At 38.5% G+C, this 17,928-nt stretch overlaps 1 protein-coding gene across 11 annotated transcripts in view; it reads right to left on the minus strand.

The window, feature by feature from the left end:
* Positions 1 to 3,268: 3,268 nt before the first annotated feature.
* The window catches only part of plekha7b (pleckstrin homology domain containing, family A member 7b), a 423,431-nt gene continuing 408,771 nt past the window's right edge, over positions 3,269 to 17,928 (minus strand). For 10 of the 11 annotated variants that reach the window (XM_063061934.1, XM_063061932.1, XM_063061935.1 and 7 more), the window contains 4 exons: positions 17,658 to 17,791; positions 13,490 to 13,629; positions 10,896 to 10,983; positions 3,269 to 4,206 (listed from right to left, as the gene is read on the minus strand). In XM_063061934.1, coding sequence (XP_062918004.1) covers positions 10,901 to 10,983; positions 13,490 to 13,629; positions 17,658 to 17,791 — 357 coding nt within the window. In that variant the 3' untranslated portion in view covers positions 3,269 to 4,206; positions 10,896 to 10,900. The remainder of the gene's footprint in view (positions 4,207 to 10,895; positions 10,984 to 13,489; positions 13,630 to 17,657; positions 17,792 to 17,928) is intronic. The other variant, XM_063061933.1, reaches the window with a different exon arrangement.

Below are 17,928 nucleotides of genomic sequence, written 5' to 3' on the forward strand. Positions count from 1 at the left end.
TGGATGGTCATTTTCATCTTTGGCACAGAGAACTTGACGTCCGTTTTTTCCGAAAACTAGCTGAAATGTGGACTCATCTGACCACAGCACACGGTTCCACAGTCTTTCGGTCCCTGTGAGCTGAGCTCGAGCCCAGAGAACTCGTTGGCGTTTCTGCATAGAGTTGATGTATGGCTTCCTCCTTGCGTAATACAATTTCAAGTTGCATTTCTGGATGCAGCGACGGACTGTGTTGAGTGACAATGGTTTTCCGAAGTACTCCTGAGCCCAGGTGGCTATAATTGTCACAGTAGCATGACAGTTTCTCAGGTAGTGCCGCCTGAGGGCTCAAAGATCAGGCGCATTCAACAGTGGTTTCCGACCTTGCCCTTTACGCACTGACATGTCTCTGAATTCTCTGAATCTTTTCACTATATTATGTACTGTAGATGTTGAAAGACCTAAATTCTCTGCAATCTTGCGTTGAGAAATGTTCCTTTTGAACTGACTAACAATTCTGTCATGAATTTTGGCACAAAGGCGTGAGCCACGACCCATCCTTGCTTGCAAAGACTGAGCCTTTGATGGACGCTACTTTTATACCCAGTCATGATACCTCACCTGCTACCAATTAGCCTGCTTAATGTGGAGTCTTCCAAACCGGTGTTACTTGAATATTCTGTGCACTTTTCAATCTCATTTTAACTCTGTCCCAACTTTTGTTGAGTGTGTTGCAGCCATCAAATTCCAAATTTGTGTATATTTACAAACTACAATTAAGTTGGTCAGTAAAACTATTGAAAATCTTTTCTTTGTACTTTTGTCAGTTAAATAAAGGTTCACGTGAATTAACATATCACAGATTTTTGTTTTTATTGCATTTTGGAAAGTATCCCAACTTTTCAGGAAATGGGGTTTGTACATTAAAGATCTGGAAGAAGGGACCAAGTGCGGTGTATCTAACTGATGATACAAAATTGAGTGGAAAAGCAAATTGTACAGAAGATATGGAGAGTCTGCAGAGAGATATAAATAGGTTAAGAGAGAGGGCGAGGATCTGGCAGATGGAGTACAATGTTGGTAAATGCAAGGTTCTCCACTTTGGAAGGAAAAATGAAAGAGCAAATTATTATTTAAATGGTAAAACATTGCAGCATGCTGCTGTGCAGAGGGACTTGTGCATGAATCACAAAAGGTTGGTTTGCAGGTGCAGCAGGCTATCAAGAAGGCAAATGGGACGTTGGTCTTCATTGCTAAAGGGAATGAAGTTAAGAGCAGGGAGGTCATGCTGCAACTCTGCAGGGTACTGGTGAGGCCGCAGCTGGAGTACTGCGTGCAGTTCTGGTCTCCTTAACTGAGGAAGGATATACTGGCCTTGGAGGTGGTGTAGAGGAGGTTCACCAGGTTGATTCCAAAGATGAGGGGGTTAGACTATAAGGAGAGATTGAGTTGCCTGGGACTGTACTCGCTGGAATTTAGAAGAATGAGAGGAGATTTTATAGAAACATTTAAAATTTTGAAAGAAGTAGATAAGATAGAGGCAGGAAAGTTGTTTTCACTGGTGGGTGAAACTAGCATTAGGGGACATAGCCTCAAGATTCGGTGGAATTGATTTCGGAAGGAGATGAGGAGGAACTGCTTTTCCCAGAGGGTGGTGAATTAGTGGTGTGCTACAGGGATCGTTACTGGACCCATTGTTTTTGTCATGTATATTGGATGCTAATACCTTCCAATAATTTACCCTTTACTGACATCAGGTTCACTGGCCTATCATTTCTTGGCTTATCCTTAGAACCTTTCTCGAAGAATGGAACAATATTAGCTATCCTCCAGACCATCACCCAAGGCTAAGGACACTTTAAACATCTCTGCCAGGACCCCTGCAATTTCTGCACTAGCCTCCTACAAAGTTCTGGAGACTTAGTCATCTTAATTTGCCTCAAGACAGCAAGCACCTCCCCATCTGTAATTGTAGCTGATCTGTGACCTCCCTGCTATTTTGCTTCAGTTCTACAGACTCTGAGTATGTCTCCTGAGTAAATACAGATGGAAAAAATAAATGTAAAATCGCCCCCATTTCTTTCAGCTCCACACATAGATGACCACAATGATCGTCAACCCTTGCTATCCCTTTTGTTTTCAATATAGCTGTAGAAGCCCTTGGGAATCTCCTTCAAATTGTCGGCTAGGGCAAGCTCATGCCTTTTTTATAAGCCCTCATTTCTCCCCTAAGTGTTCTCTTGCATTTCTTATACTCCTCAGCATTTCATTTGCTCCTCGCTGAACACACCCACAATGCACCTCTATTTTCTTTTTTACCAGTCAGTTCAGTGTGGCAACTTCTCCTCCACAATCACCATCAGCACAGGTGCACCACAAAGCTGTGTGCTTGGCCCCCTGCTCTACTCACTTTATACTTATGACTGTGAGGCTAAGCACAGCTCCAATGCTATATTTAAGTGTGCTGATGACAACATGCAGCTGGTTGACAACATGCTTCAAGCTATGAAGTGCAACGTGTCACTAAAGATTCGTTTTCTGCATTCCCATTTGGTGCTGTCGGTGATGAGCATGGTGAAAGGTTTCTCCAGGACCTTGTGGTCATGGAGAAAGAGTATCAGGGCAACTGGAATCCATCAATGCTGGCTGATTATTGTTGGACAGTTAAGCAAGAAGCCTCAGACACTGAGTGAAAATGAAAATCATCAAGAAAACATTTTACACATTATGTTCAATAAAAGTTAATTTCTTGTTTCTCCAAATTCCTACATAATACAAGTAATCTGAAATTATATTTGTGTTTAGCTTCAAGCGGTCTATCATAAACAAAAAAAAAATTCTGAGGAAGCAACACGTTGAAAAAATTGTTGTCCGGTGATATTATTTTGTGGGAATTTCTATTGCTAACTGCTGCATCTATTATTTTCACTTCTAAGCAATCAACAATGTGCCACTGTAATTTACTCACCTCTTCTGAAAGTAGCAACTCATGTACTATACCGATACTTCAAATGACAAGGTCTCAACACTAAATGGAGGAGACTATTCAGTCATGTCCATTTGGAGACGCTTTCACACATTGCCACTTGATAGTAATATGGATGCATAAAACTGTTTTAAGGCAGTATGTAATGATGAAACACCAGCTCTACTAACATCAAGGAATTTATTACTCACCAGGCTCTTCAACTTCATATGGATCACCCCTATACCAGTTGACTGCATGTTGAACTTTTCCTATTAAACAGATTCTGCACTACCATCAATTCTTACGACATTAAACAGTTGCTTTCGTTGAATCTTTTTATTAATATTTACATTATGCAATACTTTTCAACAGATTTCAAAATCATTTCTGTACTCCATTTTTCAAAATAATCTTTCTGCTGTGCTTTTCACTTTGCAAATGTCTTTGTGGTAATAACAATAGAATCCATTTGGTTTTGGCAATATAAGTTCATTCTGGCAGTGCTTGATTCAGAGAAAATAAATTCATTTTAAAATTGATCCAAAAATTGGTAGGAATATCACATTTTAAATTTGAGATTCAAAAATAGATGAGTATTTTAATGTAATTTATGAGAAGACCAGAGAAATGGTCCTTCACTTTTTACAGAATTTGTCATGACAATAAAATATTGCAGCTGAACACAGGCCAATACAGATAAACCCATTTCACAAACACTGCAAGACTGTTCTGAATAAATGCATGATCCATATAAATCTGCTTCAACACCTTCTGCCTCTAAATTACTGCATACCAGCTTTCTGTGGTATTTGTGTGTGCATTTCACATACCTTTTAAAGCAATTCATATACATTAAAAAAAAGTGCAATACAATATATATGCTTAAAAAATTAATCCTACTGCACACACCTCCACTGTGCTAAGTAAAACTTTAGTTTCCAATGTGAGTCAGCAAATTTTAACCATCATTGTGTTGAACAAGATAGCTTCCATATGTTTTAGAAAAATAGCCTCCCAATGAAAGAACCAATCTATAACTCATGGTCAATACAAGCCCGGTTTCAATGGCTCCCAATGAAAAATTGTCTTTGTCTTGTTTCCATACAAAAGTCTAGTTCTTCCATTTCTGGCTGGTTAGTGTTGGTTATCCGAATTACCATGTTGTGCTTCATCAGAGCAGCTTTGCAGGTTTGTCCCACTTTCTTTCTTATTCAATTCTTCCTTCCTCTCTTGTTATTAGTGGTCAACCAGGGCTTTGGCTAATTTAGGAAGAGAAAGAATTAAGTGTTCAACTCTTTAATTACTTAAAACAAATTTTAAACTTTATTTTAAAAAAACACAGGGAACGGTGGGCATCATGATCTTCATTCTCCTTTCAGAGACTTTCTACCCAAAATGTACCCGTCCACTCTTCATACCTTCCCATCTCCAAAGGTAAAATCCCTAAAAGTAATCATCAGGCAAAACTGAAAAGTATCCAGTCATTCCTACATTTCTATTAGTCAGAATGCTTCTGAGGATCCTCAGTTAGCAATTTGCATACAATCTTGCTCTCATCATGCAAGGACTGGAAAAGCTTGGAGCAGAGAGATCTTGTCAATGTGTACAAGGTCATGGCTGTTTTAGATTAGGTAAATGAAGGGAAGTTCTTCCAATAACTGTGTGGTTTAAGGACAAATAGATACAGATCTAAAATTTTATTCTAAGGAGACAAAGTTAATGTGAGGATTGTTTTAAATCTATAAACAGTCATTTGGATTGTTTGTACAGGTGGTGCAGATTCAAAAGTGAATTGGATAAGTACTTGAAAGTCAATCATTTGCAGGATTATGGGGGAATTGCAGTGGAATGGGACTGACAGCATTACCTTATAGAGAGCTGATATTGTCAGTGGACAGAATGGCCTCCTCCTCAGCTGGAACTATTTTATGAGCTTAAAATTACTGCATCTTCTATCCCATTGCCCACTGTTAAATCCCATCAGACTTTGACAAGTTGACACCACAAAGATGAACAAATAACCAAAACACCTTTCTGGTTTCCATTTTCCAATTTTGAACAATATTTAAGACCTATAAAGTCATGGCTTCTGCTTTTGATATTAACAAGAGCATCAGATCATTAAAACCAAATTCAAAAATTGCAAATATCATCTTATTATTGCACTGATTACTACAAACTATGTAATACAAACTTGTTGTGATTATGATCTACAATGAAAAAGTTATTCATCAGGAAGTAATTTCTGTTTGTGAATTCATAATGTTCTTCACACAAAAAACACAAATCTTTTTCAACTATCACAAGGTAGTCATATCATCTAGATTTCACAGCACAACTCTTAAAAACACATTTTATAACCTAGTTATTTCTCATTGCAAGAATATTAATTGCTCAGAAAATGTTTAATAGAATGCTACTTTCTTCCCTCACCACCAGATGGCATTAGAACACAACTTCACACCCAACAATAAAAATAGACAACCAATGAATGTACAAACAGTTGCAAATTCTCAATAACCATTTCTTCATAAATGGGTAGTTTAAATTTCTCATTCCACTGCAATGATTAGACAATTAGAGCCTCTGAAGAATTCACTGTGCCTTCTGAAGATTTTAGTGGAAACACCATCTTTATAATTCAGACTAAATTATCAGGTAAATATTTACTTTGTTTATCAAGCTTACAGCATAATGATGGAAACAGAATCAAAATCTATCATTGTGGCAGTTCTGTATGTAAAGAACATGTGGCACCTTCATCTCCAACTCAAGCTCAAAAAAACATCATCAATTTTGTGGCAACTTCGCCTTAGAAATTTGTTGATATAGAATTACTTTTATAATTTCAGTAATAATAATTAATCTTAGCGCATTGTGCATAGTTTTTGTTCATATACATGAACAAAGATATATGAATGATATAAAGTATGCAGAGAATGGAAGATTGAGAAGTCCATTCGGCACAACAGCTGGAATTAAATCAGAACACTGAAGTGCTACAAGCAAAACCAAGTCGCTTTAAAATTTGGCCAAGAAAATTGCAAATCAAGTTAGTACCTCCTAATGCTGAAATTAGGGATAATTAGTTTTTTTTTTACTTATTTGCCTGAAAGTAGATTGCAATTTTACCAGAACTTTACAATTTATGATATTCCTAGATGATCGTGTTGTTAACTTTCAGCATGAGTGATCTCACAATATTATGCTTGTGGCTCATAGCCTTTCTCGCACCCTAAAAAATAGTGCAACATCACAACTTTAAAAAGCACTCTGCCAAAAAGGTAACTTGGGACAGGACACTTCGTGTTATGCTGATATGCTTGTTACAAACATTGGTAAAGCTTTGGAAACAGATTTAGCAACTTATTCGACTTTTCCTGGAATGAAATGCAGTGAGAATGAAACAGCGAAGGGAAATACAATGCAAGACATATTATTTACAGAAGATGATCCTTCTCCTTTGCTGACTCTTTCAGCGGGCCTGCTAGTACTTTTTTAAAAAAGTTTTTTGGTAAGGCTGGCAATCATAGATTTTATTAACCTCTATTGCAATATACTGCTGCTGCAAAACAACAAATTTCATGACATATGCCAGTGACAATAAACCTGATTCTGATATTGATCTCTAGGAAGAGGTACAGTTGACGTTTCGGGCCGAGACCCTTGATCAGGACTAACTGAAGGAAGAGCTAGTAAGAGGTTACTAGCTTACTAGCTCTTCTTTCAGTTAGTCCTGACGAAGGGTCTCGGCCCAAAACATCGACAGTACCTCTTCCTAGAGATGCTGCCTGGCCTGCTGCGTTCACCAGCAACTTTGATGTGCGTTGCTTGAATTTCCAGCATCTGTAGAATTCCTCGTGTTTACGTTCTGATATTGATACTGCTTTTTCTCATCTGCGGCCAAGACATCCTAAATGACAGTGGTATGAAGTGACACAAAAGAGATTGACAAACCAGACACTAGACAGAGGTGATGCATTACCTTTAGTGTTATGTGACATAGGGAAAGAGAAAACTCAAAGCTTGTATACTGAGAAGGATTTATTTACCATTTAGAATAGCTTTAAATTAAAATTAAGCAGCCGCAAGAGGTGTGGACTTACTTAAGTAACTGGTGAAAGCTGTAAAACAGAAACAAAAGTATGGATCTTGACAACGAGACAAGCCTTTATGCAGTTATGCATAAAAAGTTAGGCACTACACAATTTTTCCAAATTAGCATTGAGCTAAGGTCGCTGGATAGCAACCCAAAGTACAAGATCACCATCACACAACTGAACATTTTAATGACTTGCAGAAGGCTGGGTTTAAATAAGCAGCATTCCCTACCAACAGAAGGATCAAATCCACCCAAAATATACCTACTACTGTCATATCTAACTTGTATAACACAATCAAGTCATCCAACATAAAAATCATGGGCGAATTAGTAATTTTTCTCTTCCAACCATGACTCTATTTTAATACCTGCTTCACCTGCCCCCACACAATTCTCTCTCTACCTCCAACTTTCTCTCTTGTACATACTACAATACCTTCATTCTACTGATGTTGTTATGATCACTATTTCTCTGCACAACTAAAGAGCTGATCACTGACAACAGGAAGGGGAGCAATGCACATGCTCCTGTCCACGTCAATGGTACGGAGGAAGTTGACAGCTTCAAGTGCCTGGAAGTGAACATCACCAATACCACCAGCCACATACAGTACTGTAAATCTGGCAGGAGCAAAGGACGTTGGGAATGGCGAGGGTGGAGTGCCACAGGAGGGGTACGGGACAGACGGCAAAGGTGGGGGAGGCGTGGTGGCACGAGTGCTGACACACCAGGCAAGGTAATTTGATTCTAATCAATTGGTTTATTATTCATTACAGAAAGTATCTTTGCTGCTTCCTGCTCCCTTGCTCCTTCTCAAACATGATTCCCCTTCTCTCTGCCCCTTTCCCACCCTCAGTGCACAATAGAGACCCATATCAGAATCAGGTTTATCATCACTCACATCTGTCATGAAATTTGTTTTTTATATATATATACATACATACATACATACACACATACACACGCATACACATACAGTGGCATGCAAAAGTTTGGGCACCCCTGGTCAAAATTTCTGTTACTGTGAATAGCTAAGAAAGTAATAGATGTCCTGATTTCCAAAAGGCATAAAGATAAAGATGACACATTTCTTTAATATTTTAAGATTACTTTTTTATTTCCATCTTTTACAGTTACAAAATAACAAAAAAGGAAAAGGGACCAAAGCAAAAGTTTGGGCACCCTGCATGGTCACTACTTAGTAACACCCCCTTTGGCAAGTATCACAGCTTGAAAACACTTTCTGTAGCCAGTTAAGAGTCTTTCAATTCTTGTTTGGGGGATTTTCGCCCATTCTTCCTTGCAAAAGGCTTCTAGTTCTGTGAGATTCTTGGGCCATCTTGCATGCACTGCTCTTTTGAGGTCTACCCACAGATTTTTGATGATGTTTAGGTCGGGGGACTGTGAGGGCCATGGCAAAACCTTCAGCTTGCGCCTCTTGAGGTAGTCCATTGTGGATTTTGAGGTGTGTTTAGGATCATTAGCCTGTTGTAGAAGCCATCCTCTTTTCATCTTCAGCTTTTTTACAGACGGTGTGATGTTTGCTTCCAGAATTTGCTGGTATTTAATTCAATTCATTCTTCCCTCTACCAGTGAAATGTTCCCCACGCCACTGGCTGCAACACAAGCCCAAAGCATGATCGATCCACCCCCATGCTTAACAGCTGGAGAGGTGTTCTTTTCATGAAATTCTGCACCCTTTTTTCTCCAAACATACCTTTGCTCATTACGGTCAAAAAGTTCTATTTTAAATTCATCAGTCGACAGCACTTGTTTCCAAAATGCTTCAGGCTTGTTTAGATGTTCCTTTGCAAACTTGTGATGCTCACGCAGGAGAGGTTTTCTTCTGATGACTCTTCCATGAAGGTCATGTTTGTGCAGGTGTCGCTGCACAGTAGAACAATGCATCACCACTCCAGAGTCTGCTAAATCTTCCTAATGGTCTTTTGCAGTCAAATGGGGGTTCTGATTTGCCTTTCTAGCAATCCTATGAGCAGTTCTCCGGGAAAGTTTTCTTGGTCTTCCAGACCTCAACTTGACCTCCACTGTCCCTGTTAACTGCCATTTCTTAATTACATTATGAACTGAGGAAACGGCTACCTGAAAACGTTTTGCTATCTTGTTATAGACTTCTCCTGCTTTGTGGGCATCATTTATTTTAATTTTCAGAGTGCAAGGCGGCTGCTTAGAGGAGCTCATGGCTGCTGATTGTTGGGACAAGGTTTGAGGAGTCAGGGTATTTATAAAGCTTTGAAGTTTGCATCAACTGGCCTTTCCTAATGATGATTGTGAACAAGCCATAGCCCTAACAAGCTAATTAAGGTCTGAGACCTTGGTAAAAGTTATCTGAGTGCTCAAATCTTTTGGGGTGCCCAAACTTTTGCATGGTGCCCCTTTCCTTTCTTTCACTCTAAAATTGTACAAAACAAAAATAATACTCATCTTGCTTAAAATGTTGAAAAGAATGTTTCATCTTTAGTTGTATGACTTTTGCAGATCAGTTCATCTTCTACTCACTTAACCATTCACAGTAACAGAAATTTTGACCAGGGGTGCCCAAACTTGTGTGTGTGTGTGTGTGTGTGTGTGTAAGTATATAAATATTTTATATATACATACACACATACAGTATTGTAGACACCACAGCCAATGCCTCCTGTTCTCCAGGAGGCTGAAGAAATTTGACATGCTTCCATCATCCACTGCTAATTTTTATCAATGCACCATAGAGCACATCCTATCTGGACGCATCATAGCTTACAGTATACCTACTTATTATTTAAAATTTAGAGATACAGCACTGTAACAGGCCCATTGAGCCTGTGCTACCCAATCACACTCATGTGACCAATTAGCTACTAACTTGTACATCTTTAGAATGTGGAAGGAAACTGGAGCACCCAGAGGAAATCCACATAGTCAGGGAGAGAACGTACAAACTCCTTAGAAGGTTGCGGATTTGAGCCTAGGTCACTGGCACTGTCATAGTGTTACGCTAACCACGGTACCACCATGGATTTGTATGGCAACTGTTGTGCATGTGACCACACAAAACTGTTGTGTTGTGTAAACAGCTCCTTTCCAAGGACAGTGTGTAATATTTTACTACCTCAGGCAAGCAACTGCATTAATCAAAGACCCCACCCACCCCAGACATTCTCTCTTGTCCCTCTTCGATCCGGCAGAAGATACAAAATCCTAAAAGATTTCTTCTAAGTTACTGTTGTAAGACTATGGAATGGTTCCCTAGTACAATAAGATTGACACTTGACCTCACAATCGACCTTATTGTATTCTTGTACCTTACTGGTTACCTGCACTGTACTCTCTCTGCAGCTGTTACACTTCATTTTGCATTCTATATTTGCTCTACCTCAATGCACCCTGTAATGATTTGATCTGTATGAACAGTATGCAAGGCAAACTTTTCACCATCTCAGTACACATGATAGTAATAAACAAATTCACCTTGCCCTGGCAGAGGTCCAAAACATAACTGAGAAATAGTTTCACATAAGTACTGTGTGCCAAATCAATACAATGACTTTATAAAATTTTACAAAGCTAAAAAAGCAGGTTCAGACGCACACCCACTTCACATAGAGTTCACTTAAAACTAAATTTTTGTGATTGCTGACCATTGCATTAATGATCAGGACTACTTGAAGAGGAATTGGTCGATTGTCATGATGCAATATTCTGCTCAGTATCATGGTTTCGGTTAACCTTCAACAAGTTACATTATTGAAGGCATTGCTAAGTTAGTACTATGTGTAGAATTAGATTGTAATCAAGACATACTACCGGTTAAAGCAGAAGTCATGTTAAAAGTAGTTAGTTCTTACTTTGTTTAGACAAATGTGTAGTGGAATCCATTGCTTACAGGGGAGTATGGAGGGGAAGGTGCTGAAGATGAATGGACTTGCTGTTGTGCTGGAAGGGATCATACACAGAAACAAGGACAAATATAGTTAACCACAAAAGTTAGCAACAAGACAATGACAGCCAGACAATTTGCAAATTCAATACCATCATTTCTGGTTACGCTTGGAAATAAATTAGTTATTGTTTTAATAAACATTGGCATGCAAAATTCACTAGTCACTATTTGCAACAATATACACAAATCATTTAAAGCATCAGTGCCAAAATTAAAATGTTTATATCACTAAAATTGTCACAGTACTGTATAAAATACCTACTGATGAAAACAAAGTTACACAAGCACCAGTAACCATTAGTAATATGCTCACTTGGCCATTCTTCAAATGTAGTCAGTAAATCTCAACAGAATGCCCGAGTGTACGGGAATTACAATTGCATTCTCATCCAATATCTATAACATTTGGGGTAATAGCTTATAAATTCCTTTAAAATGTAAAATTCTACACAAGCTCTAACTGATTTTATTTTATTTTATTGCAGTACATTGGAGCCCTGTTCTGATGTGGCAGCTTGGAATAGGAAACAATTTTTGTTACCAAAATTTTTGTACTACTCATCTCAATCCATCACTCAAATTCCTGAAGATAAGAGATCCATAAAATTCTGCACCTTGACTAAATGCCCCTCACCATATGGAGACTGAAAATTGATACAGCCCTTAGCAATCTTCCAAAACTTCACAAGCATCCAAAAGAGAGTGCCTTTGTAAAGTAACAATAATGGTGAAAGGAAACTGCCTTGGAGGGAGGGAACTCATCAGGAAGAGTTAATATGGGACATGCAAGGCAATAAATTATCTGTGCAAGCAGTTTACATGGGTGTGACATATTTCAACTGAAAGCTATTCTCACTACATCAGAAAAATTTTGTAACAAATTCTGTTGTACAAGTAATCAAAATCAGCATGCAAATATATTTTACAACTATAAAATATAGATTTGAAAGAAAAGAAACAGCAAATTTCAACTGCCTCATTAAAATTAAAACTTCTTTCTCAAAAGTATTAGGGACTCAAATTGTAAAGAAAATGATTTTAGTATCCAATAGTAGATGTAGGACAGTACAGCACTATACAGGTCCTTTGACCACAATGTTGTGCAATCCATCACTGTTATGTTAAAAAAGACAATTACAAATATAACTCATAAATATCAGACTAGAGATGAAATTTACTTGAGGCTGCAAAAGGAGTATTATGTCATATGGGCCATAATGTCATAATCCTAAAGGAATCTGTTGGAGAGGTGGCGAATGGCATTACAGTAAAGACTTTCAAAAGTACTTCAAAGGCTTCAATGTATGGGAAAGTATTGCAGAAGCTTTAAGAATAATGAATTTAGGGATGAGTACCAAATTGACTAGCATCTGGTTAGAAAATAAATACACATTCTTATAGTGATTAGAAATATTTTATGGTTAAGTTCCCCATGTATTTTAAGAGCACAGACCTTGAGAGGGCAGCGTGCAGAAACGGACAAGTGATTATAAAAGGGCAAATTATAATTCTGAGGTCCAAAGCAAACTGTGTGTGGTTAGTGGCAAGATTTTACAATGTACAGCAACATGACAATGGAATTCAATGAAATGATACGATTAGCATATTGAAGGCAGTGAGACTGACAAAGCAAACAAAAAAATTTGATGGAATAAACCTACTGCTTTATTCCTTCAAAACTGTTCAACTTAAATATATACCAATCAATACCAACTGCTTTGGTCTGATACTATTTTTTTAAATCTTTTCGCCTTTCTGGTTTAAATAAGTCATTGTTAGTTTTAAGAATAACAGAAAAATTAACATAAGTTGGTGTGTTCCTTAGTGTTTAGTAGTATAAAGAATCAGTTTATCTTTCACATTACTGGATATTTATAATATGACCATCAGTTACTGCCCATATGGTTTTAATGGTAAACATATCATTGGCTGCAGCAGATGGATTTGATCAATGTGAACGATGCAACTGACTTTGGTGCTGCTCGGGTGAGAATAAAAGAGGGTCAACCAAGAATCTCATGTCAATTATTTACCATGTGTTTGACTGAGAAATTAAATAACCTGTTCTTATTAAATCAACTCACACCCTCTTAATGGACAGATGAGACTGCTGCTGGAAGCAATTCCTTTCAGACCTCACTTACATAAAAGAAACTCCTGTAAACACTTTGTATATATAGTTTAAGTCTTAAGTTTCGAATTTTTATTTCAAAATCTAATTCTATCATTGTAATCAAGAAATAGTTGTTAATGTAATATTTGTCCCCAGCTGAGAGGCATGTTGCTTATGTGGTTCTGTCCATTCCACACTGTTACTGACCAATAATGAATATGCAGAAAACATTCAATAGTTGTTCAGTCTACAATTTTCAGCTCCATTAAGGCATGGGAAAGCTATTGCAAATCTTCTTTCTTAATTGATGATACAGATGAAGTAGACTTTACATTTAAAAACAATTTCTCAGTATTATGTGTCGATATTAGAAGAGGAGGGTTTACCTGCTACTATTTTACTGCGTTGGGATGCTTCAGATGCTAATGCATACGACATGGTGATAATACGTTCCTGATCCTGCAGTTGTGAGTCTACATCAGCTGTACTTTCTCTGCCGTTAACTCCTGTCTGCACATTCTGGAAACTGATACACAGAAAGAAAAAAAACAATTCTGAGGGTCACATTCAGAATGCAATACAATATTTAACACAGCAGTATCACAGTCACTTCTTGCCATCAACCCAGTCACTGGGGATGAGGGAGTAGGAGGTTTGTTTGCAAAGGCACACCATTTGGTGACAGGAACACAGCAAGTAAGATGGCTGACAAGTGATGTTGATTGGAGTGGAAGTGCCGAGGATCTGGCTGTGTTGGATGAATAGGATAAGGAAAGTTGGAATTGGTAAAGCTGTGGAGTCAAGATTCAAGGACATAATGTTAGGATGAGGGGTCAGCTGGAGATGAGGAGAACTTCTGTTGTAATGAGGGTTGTGAGTATTTCTTTGACAAGGTTCCACATGGAAGGTTAGTTAGGAAGGTTCAATCGTTAGGTATTAATATTGAAGTAGTAAAATGCATTCAGCAGTGGCTGGATGGGAGATGCCAGAGAGTAGTGGTGGATAACCGTTTGTCAGATTGGAGGCCGGTGACTAGTGGTGTGCCTCAGGGATCTGTACTGGGTCCAATGTTGTTTGTCATATACATTAATGATCTGGATGATGGGGTGGTAAATTGGATTAGTAAGTATGCAGATGATACTAAGATAGGTGGAGTTGTGGATAATGAAGCAGGTTTTTAAAGCTTGCAGAGAGATTTAGGCCAGTTGGAAGAGTGGGCTGAAAGATGGCAGATGGAGTTTAATGCTGATAAATGTGAGGTGCTACATTTTGGTAGGATAAATCAAAATAGGACATACATGGTAAATGGTAGGGCATTGAAGAATGCAGTAGAACAGAGGGATCCAGGAATAATGGTGCATAGTTCCCTGAAGGTGGAATCTCATGTGAATAGGGTGGTGAAGAAAGCTTTTGGTATGCTGGCCTTTATAAATCAGAGATTGAGTATAGGAGTTGGGATGTAATGTTGAAATTGTACAAGGCATTGGTGAGGCCAAATTTGGAGTATTGTGTACAGTTCTGGTCACAGAATTATAGGAAAGATGTCAACAAAATAGAGAGAGTACAGAGAAGATTTACCAGAATGTTACCTGGGTTTCATCACCTAAGTTACAGAGAAAGGTTGAACAAGTTGGGTCTTTATTCTTTAGAGCGCAGAAGGTTGAGGGGGGACTTGATAGAGGTATTTAAAATTATGAGGGGGATAGATAGAGTTGACGTGGATAGGCTTTTTCCATTGAGAGTGGGGGAGATTCAAAGGGACATGATTTGAGAGTTAAAGGGCAAAAGTTTAGGGGGAACATGAGGGGGAACTTCTTTACTCAGAGAGTGGTAGCTGTGTGGAACGAGCTTCCAGCAGAAGTGGTTGAGGCAGGTTCGACGTTGTCATTTAAAGTTAAATTGGATAGCTATATGGACAGGAAAGGAATGGAGCGTTATGGGCTGAGTGCAGGTTGGTGGGACTAGGTGAGAGTAAGCGTTCGGCATGGACTAGAAGGGCCGAGATGGCCTGTTTCCGTGTTGTAATTGTTATATGGTTATTTGGAATTCTCCAAACCCAGTAGATTGTGTCGTTTCTATTAAACAAGAACCCAATGGAATATGTCCTACTGCTGAGGACAGTTGGGAAATGAAGTCTCCTCCAGGGTCATATATGTTGGCCATGGGTGTTGCCTGTCACACATGAGGCTCCTTAACAAGATAACAGCACATAGCATCACAGGAAAGATACAGGCATGGATAGAAAATTGGCAGACTGGCAGGAGGCAAGTAGTGGGAATAAACAGAGCACTTTCTCGTTGACACTGGGACTGCTTCTTTTCGTGTTATACACCAATAATTTGGATGACAGAATTGATGGTTCTGTGTCCAAGTTTGTGGACGATACAAAGAAGGGCAATGTGGCAGACGCAATATCGTGTAGGGAAGTGTATGGTCATGTACTTTGGTAGAAGGAATAAAGGCATAGATCAATTTCTGAACAGGGAGAAAATTGAAAAATCAAAGGTTCAAAGGGACTAGGGAGCCCTCATGCAGGATCCTCCTAAGGTTAACTTGCACTTTGGGTTGGTGGTGCGGAAGGTGAATGCAATGTTAGCATTCATTTCGAAAAGAGCAGATTATAAAAGCAATGATGTAATACTGAGGGTTTAAGAGGCACTGGGGGAGGGGGAGTTTATAAGGCATTGGGCAGACCGCACTTGGAGTACTGTGATCCATTTTGGGAGCCTTACCTAAGAAAAGATGTGAAGGCATTGGAGAGGGTCCAGAGGAGGTTCACGAGAATGATTCTGGGAATGAATGGGTTAATGGATGAGAAGTGTTTGATGGACCTGGGTCTGTACTCACTGGAGTTCAGAAGAATGAGAGGAGGATCTCATTGAAACTATTGAATATTGAAAGGCCTAAATAGAGTGGATACGGTGAGGATGTTTCCTTTAGGAGGTTAGTCTAGAACCAGGCATACAGCCTCAGAATACAAGGATGTCCACTTAGAACATAGCTGAGGAGGAATTTCTTTTATCAAAGGATGGTGAATCTGTGGAATTCATTGCCACAGATGGCTGTAGAGGCCAAGTCATTGGGTATTTTTAAAGCGGAGGTGATAGGTTCTTGATTAGTCAGTGCGTCAAAGGTTACACAGAGAAGGCAGGAGAAGGATAATTGAGAGGGATAATAAATCAGCCATAATGTTGGAGCAGACTCGATGGGCTGAATGGCCTAATTTTGCTCCTATCTCTTATTGTTTAATCTGGACAAAAACCTCCCATTTTGAGAGTGAAACAACTGCATCCCAATGTACCTTCTGATACCAAGGTATGTTCACTAAAATACGAAATGTCCCAATGAATCAGACCTCTCAGCCCCATTCAGACTACTAGATTTCTATCAGACTACTCGATTTCACAATCATACTATCATGAATCCCATCCCGAAAAATAAGAAGTGGAGATATGGGAGCAGGGGAAGAGGGGTAGATGGGTGGCCCTTTTATTACCTCACATTAATATACTGATTCTGATCTAAACTAGTTAAAAAGCTGAGAGTCAAAACCCCATTCAAGTTATCTGGTATGGACACCGTGAGGTATATCCTTAATAGTTATCAAGCTTGCACAAATACAAACAACTTAATTAGAAAGAGATCAGTGATACTGGAATCATTTACGTTCTGTAGTGTCCAGAATACTTTGGATCAAAGTACAATACTGTTTAACTTGAGAGTAACAGCACAAAATCGTACCTGTTTTTCTAAAATTTCATTTATTTATACATAAACAATCCCATTTATTTTCACAGAATGTCATTCCTTACAGGAACCCATTAATGTCTTTTTGTTAATCATAGATTCATTGAGGTGTGTAACATAGCAAAAGGCCCTTCAGCCCAACTTGTCCATGACTACCTACGCTAGTCCCATATGCCTGTTTTTGGCCCATATCCCTCTAAATATTTCCTGTCCACTACCTACCCAAAATATCTTTTAAATGTTCTAACTGTACCTCCTCTGGCAGTTTGTTCCACATACCTACCATGTGAAACACTTGCCCCTTGGATCCCCTTTAAATCAATTCCCTCTCACCTGAAGCCTAGGCCCTCTAATCTTGGGGAAAAGAATAATTACCTACCCTATGTACGCCTCTCATAATTTCATATACTTTTATCAGATCATTTCTCAGTCACTCCAAAGAGTCGTAGCCCATCCATTCCATCTTTATAATTTAATTCTGTTCTCATACCAATATTATTAATAATCTTCCACCTATTTATCACAAATATAATGTGATAAAATGCTTCAGCTACATTCCATGATTTAGCATGCCGAGTTTTGGCTTGCACATCAGGAGGAGAAGGAAAACAAGAACAATTGGATGTGATTTTAGGTAGTTAATGATTTTTGGATTTGAAATATTGTGGAATATTGGTTCTATTTAACAGATTTTAAATTGTTCAGTCAGAGCCAGGATTAAATCAAGAGCTTTCTTTAACAGAAGTACTACCTTTGAGTATCTAAAATTAAAAATAAAATGAAAATCATGCATTTATTTACAAGTACCTTGATTTAGCAAGGATGTTTTTGATTTTTTGCACTTTGCGTCTCCTTGCCTCACATTCTTCATAGGTGAGTGGTTCGTCAGGCTCCATTTCAATATAGCGCTCTGGGATTAAAACCATGTCTGGCTTTGATAACTAAAAAGACAAAGAATCAAATTAATCATAATATGGGAGTGCAGACTGAATAGACAAAAACATTCTACTTTTGGAAACAGGTTTAAATATAGTATACCTACTCAAAATAAAAGCCTCAATTTTCCACCATTCAAAAA

The sequence above is a fragment of the Mobula hypostoma genome, chromosome 11 (genome assembly GCF_963921235.1).
Source record: "Mobula hypostoma chromosome 11, sMobHyp1.1, whole genome shotgun sequence".
NCBI classification, from domain to species: domain Eukaryota; kingdom Metazoa; phylum Chordata; class Chondrichthyes; order Myliobatiformes; family Myliobatidae; genus Mobula; species Mobula hypostoma.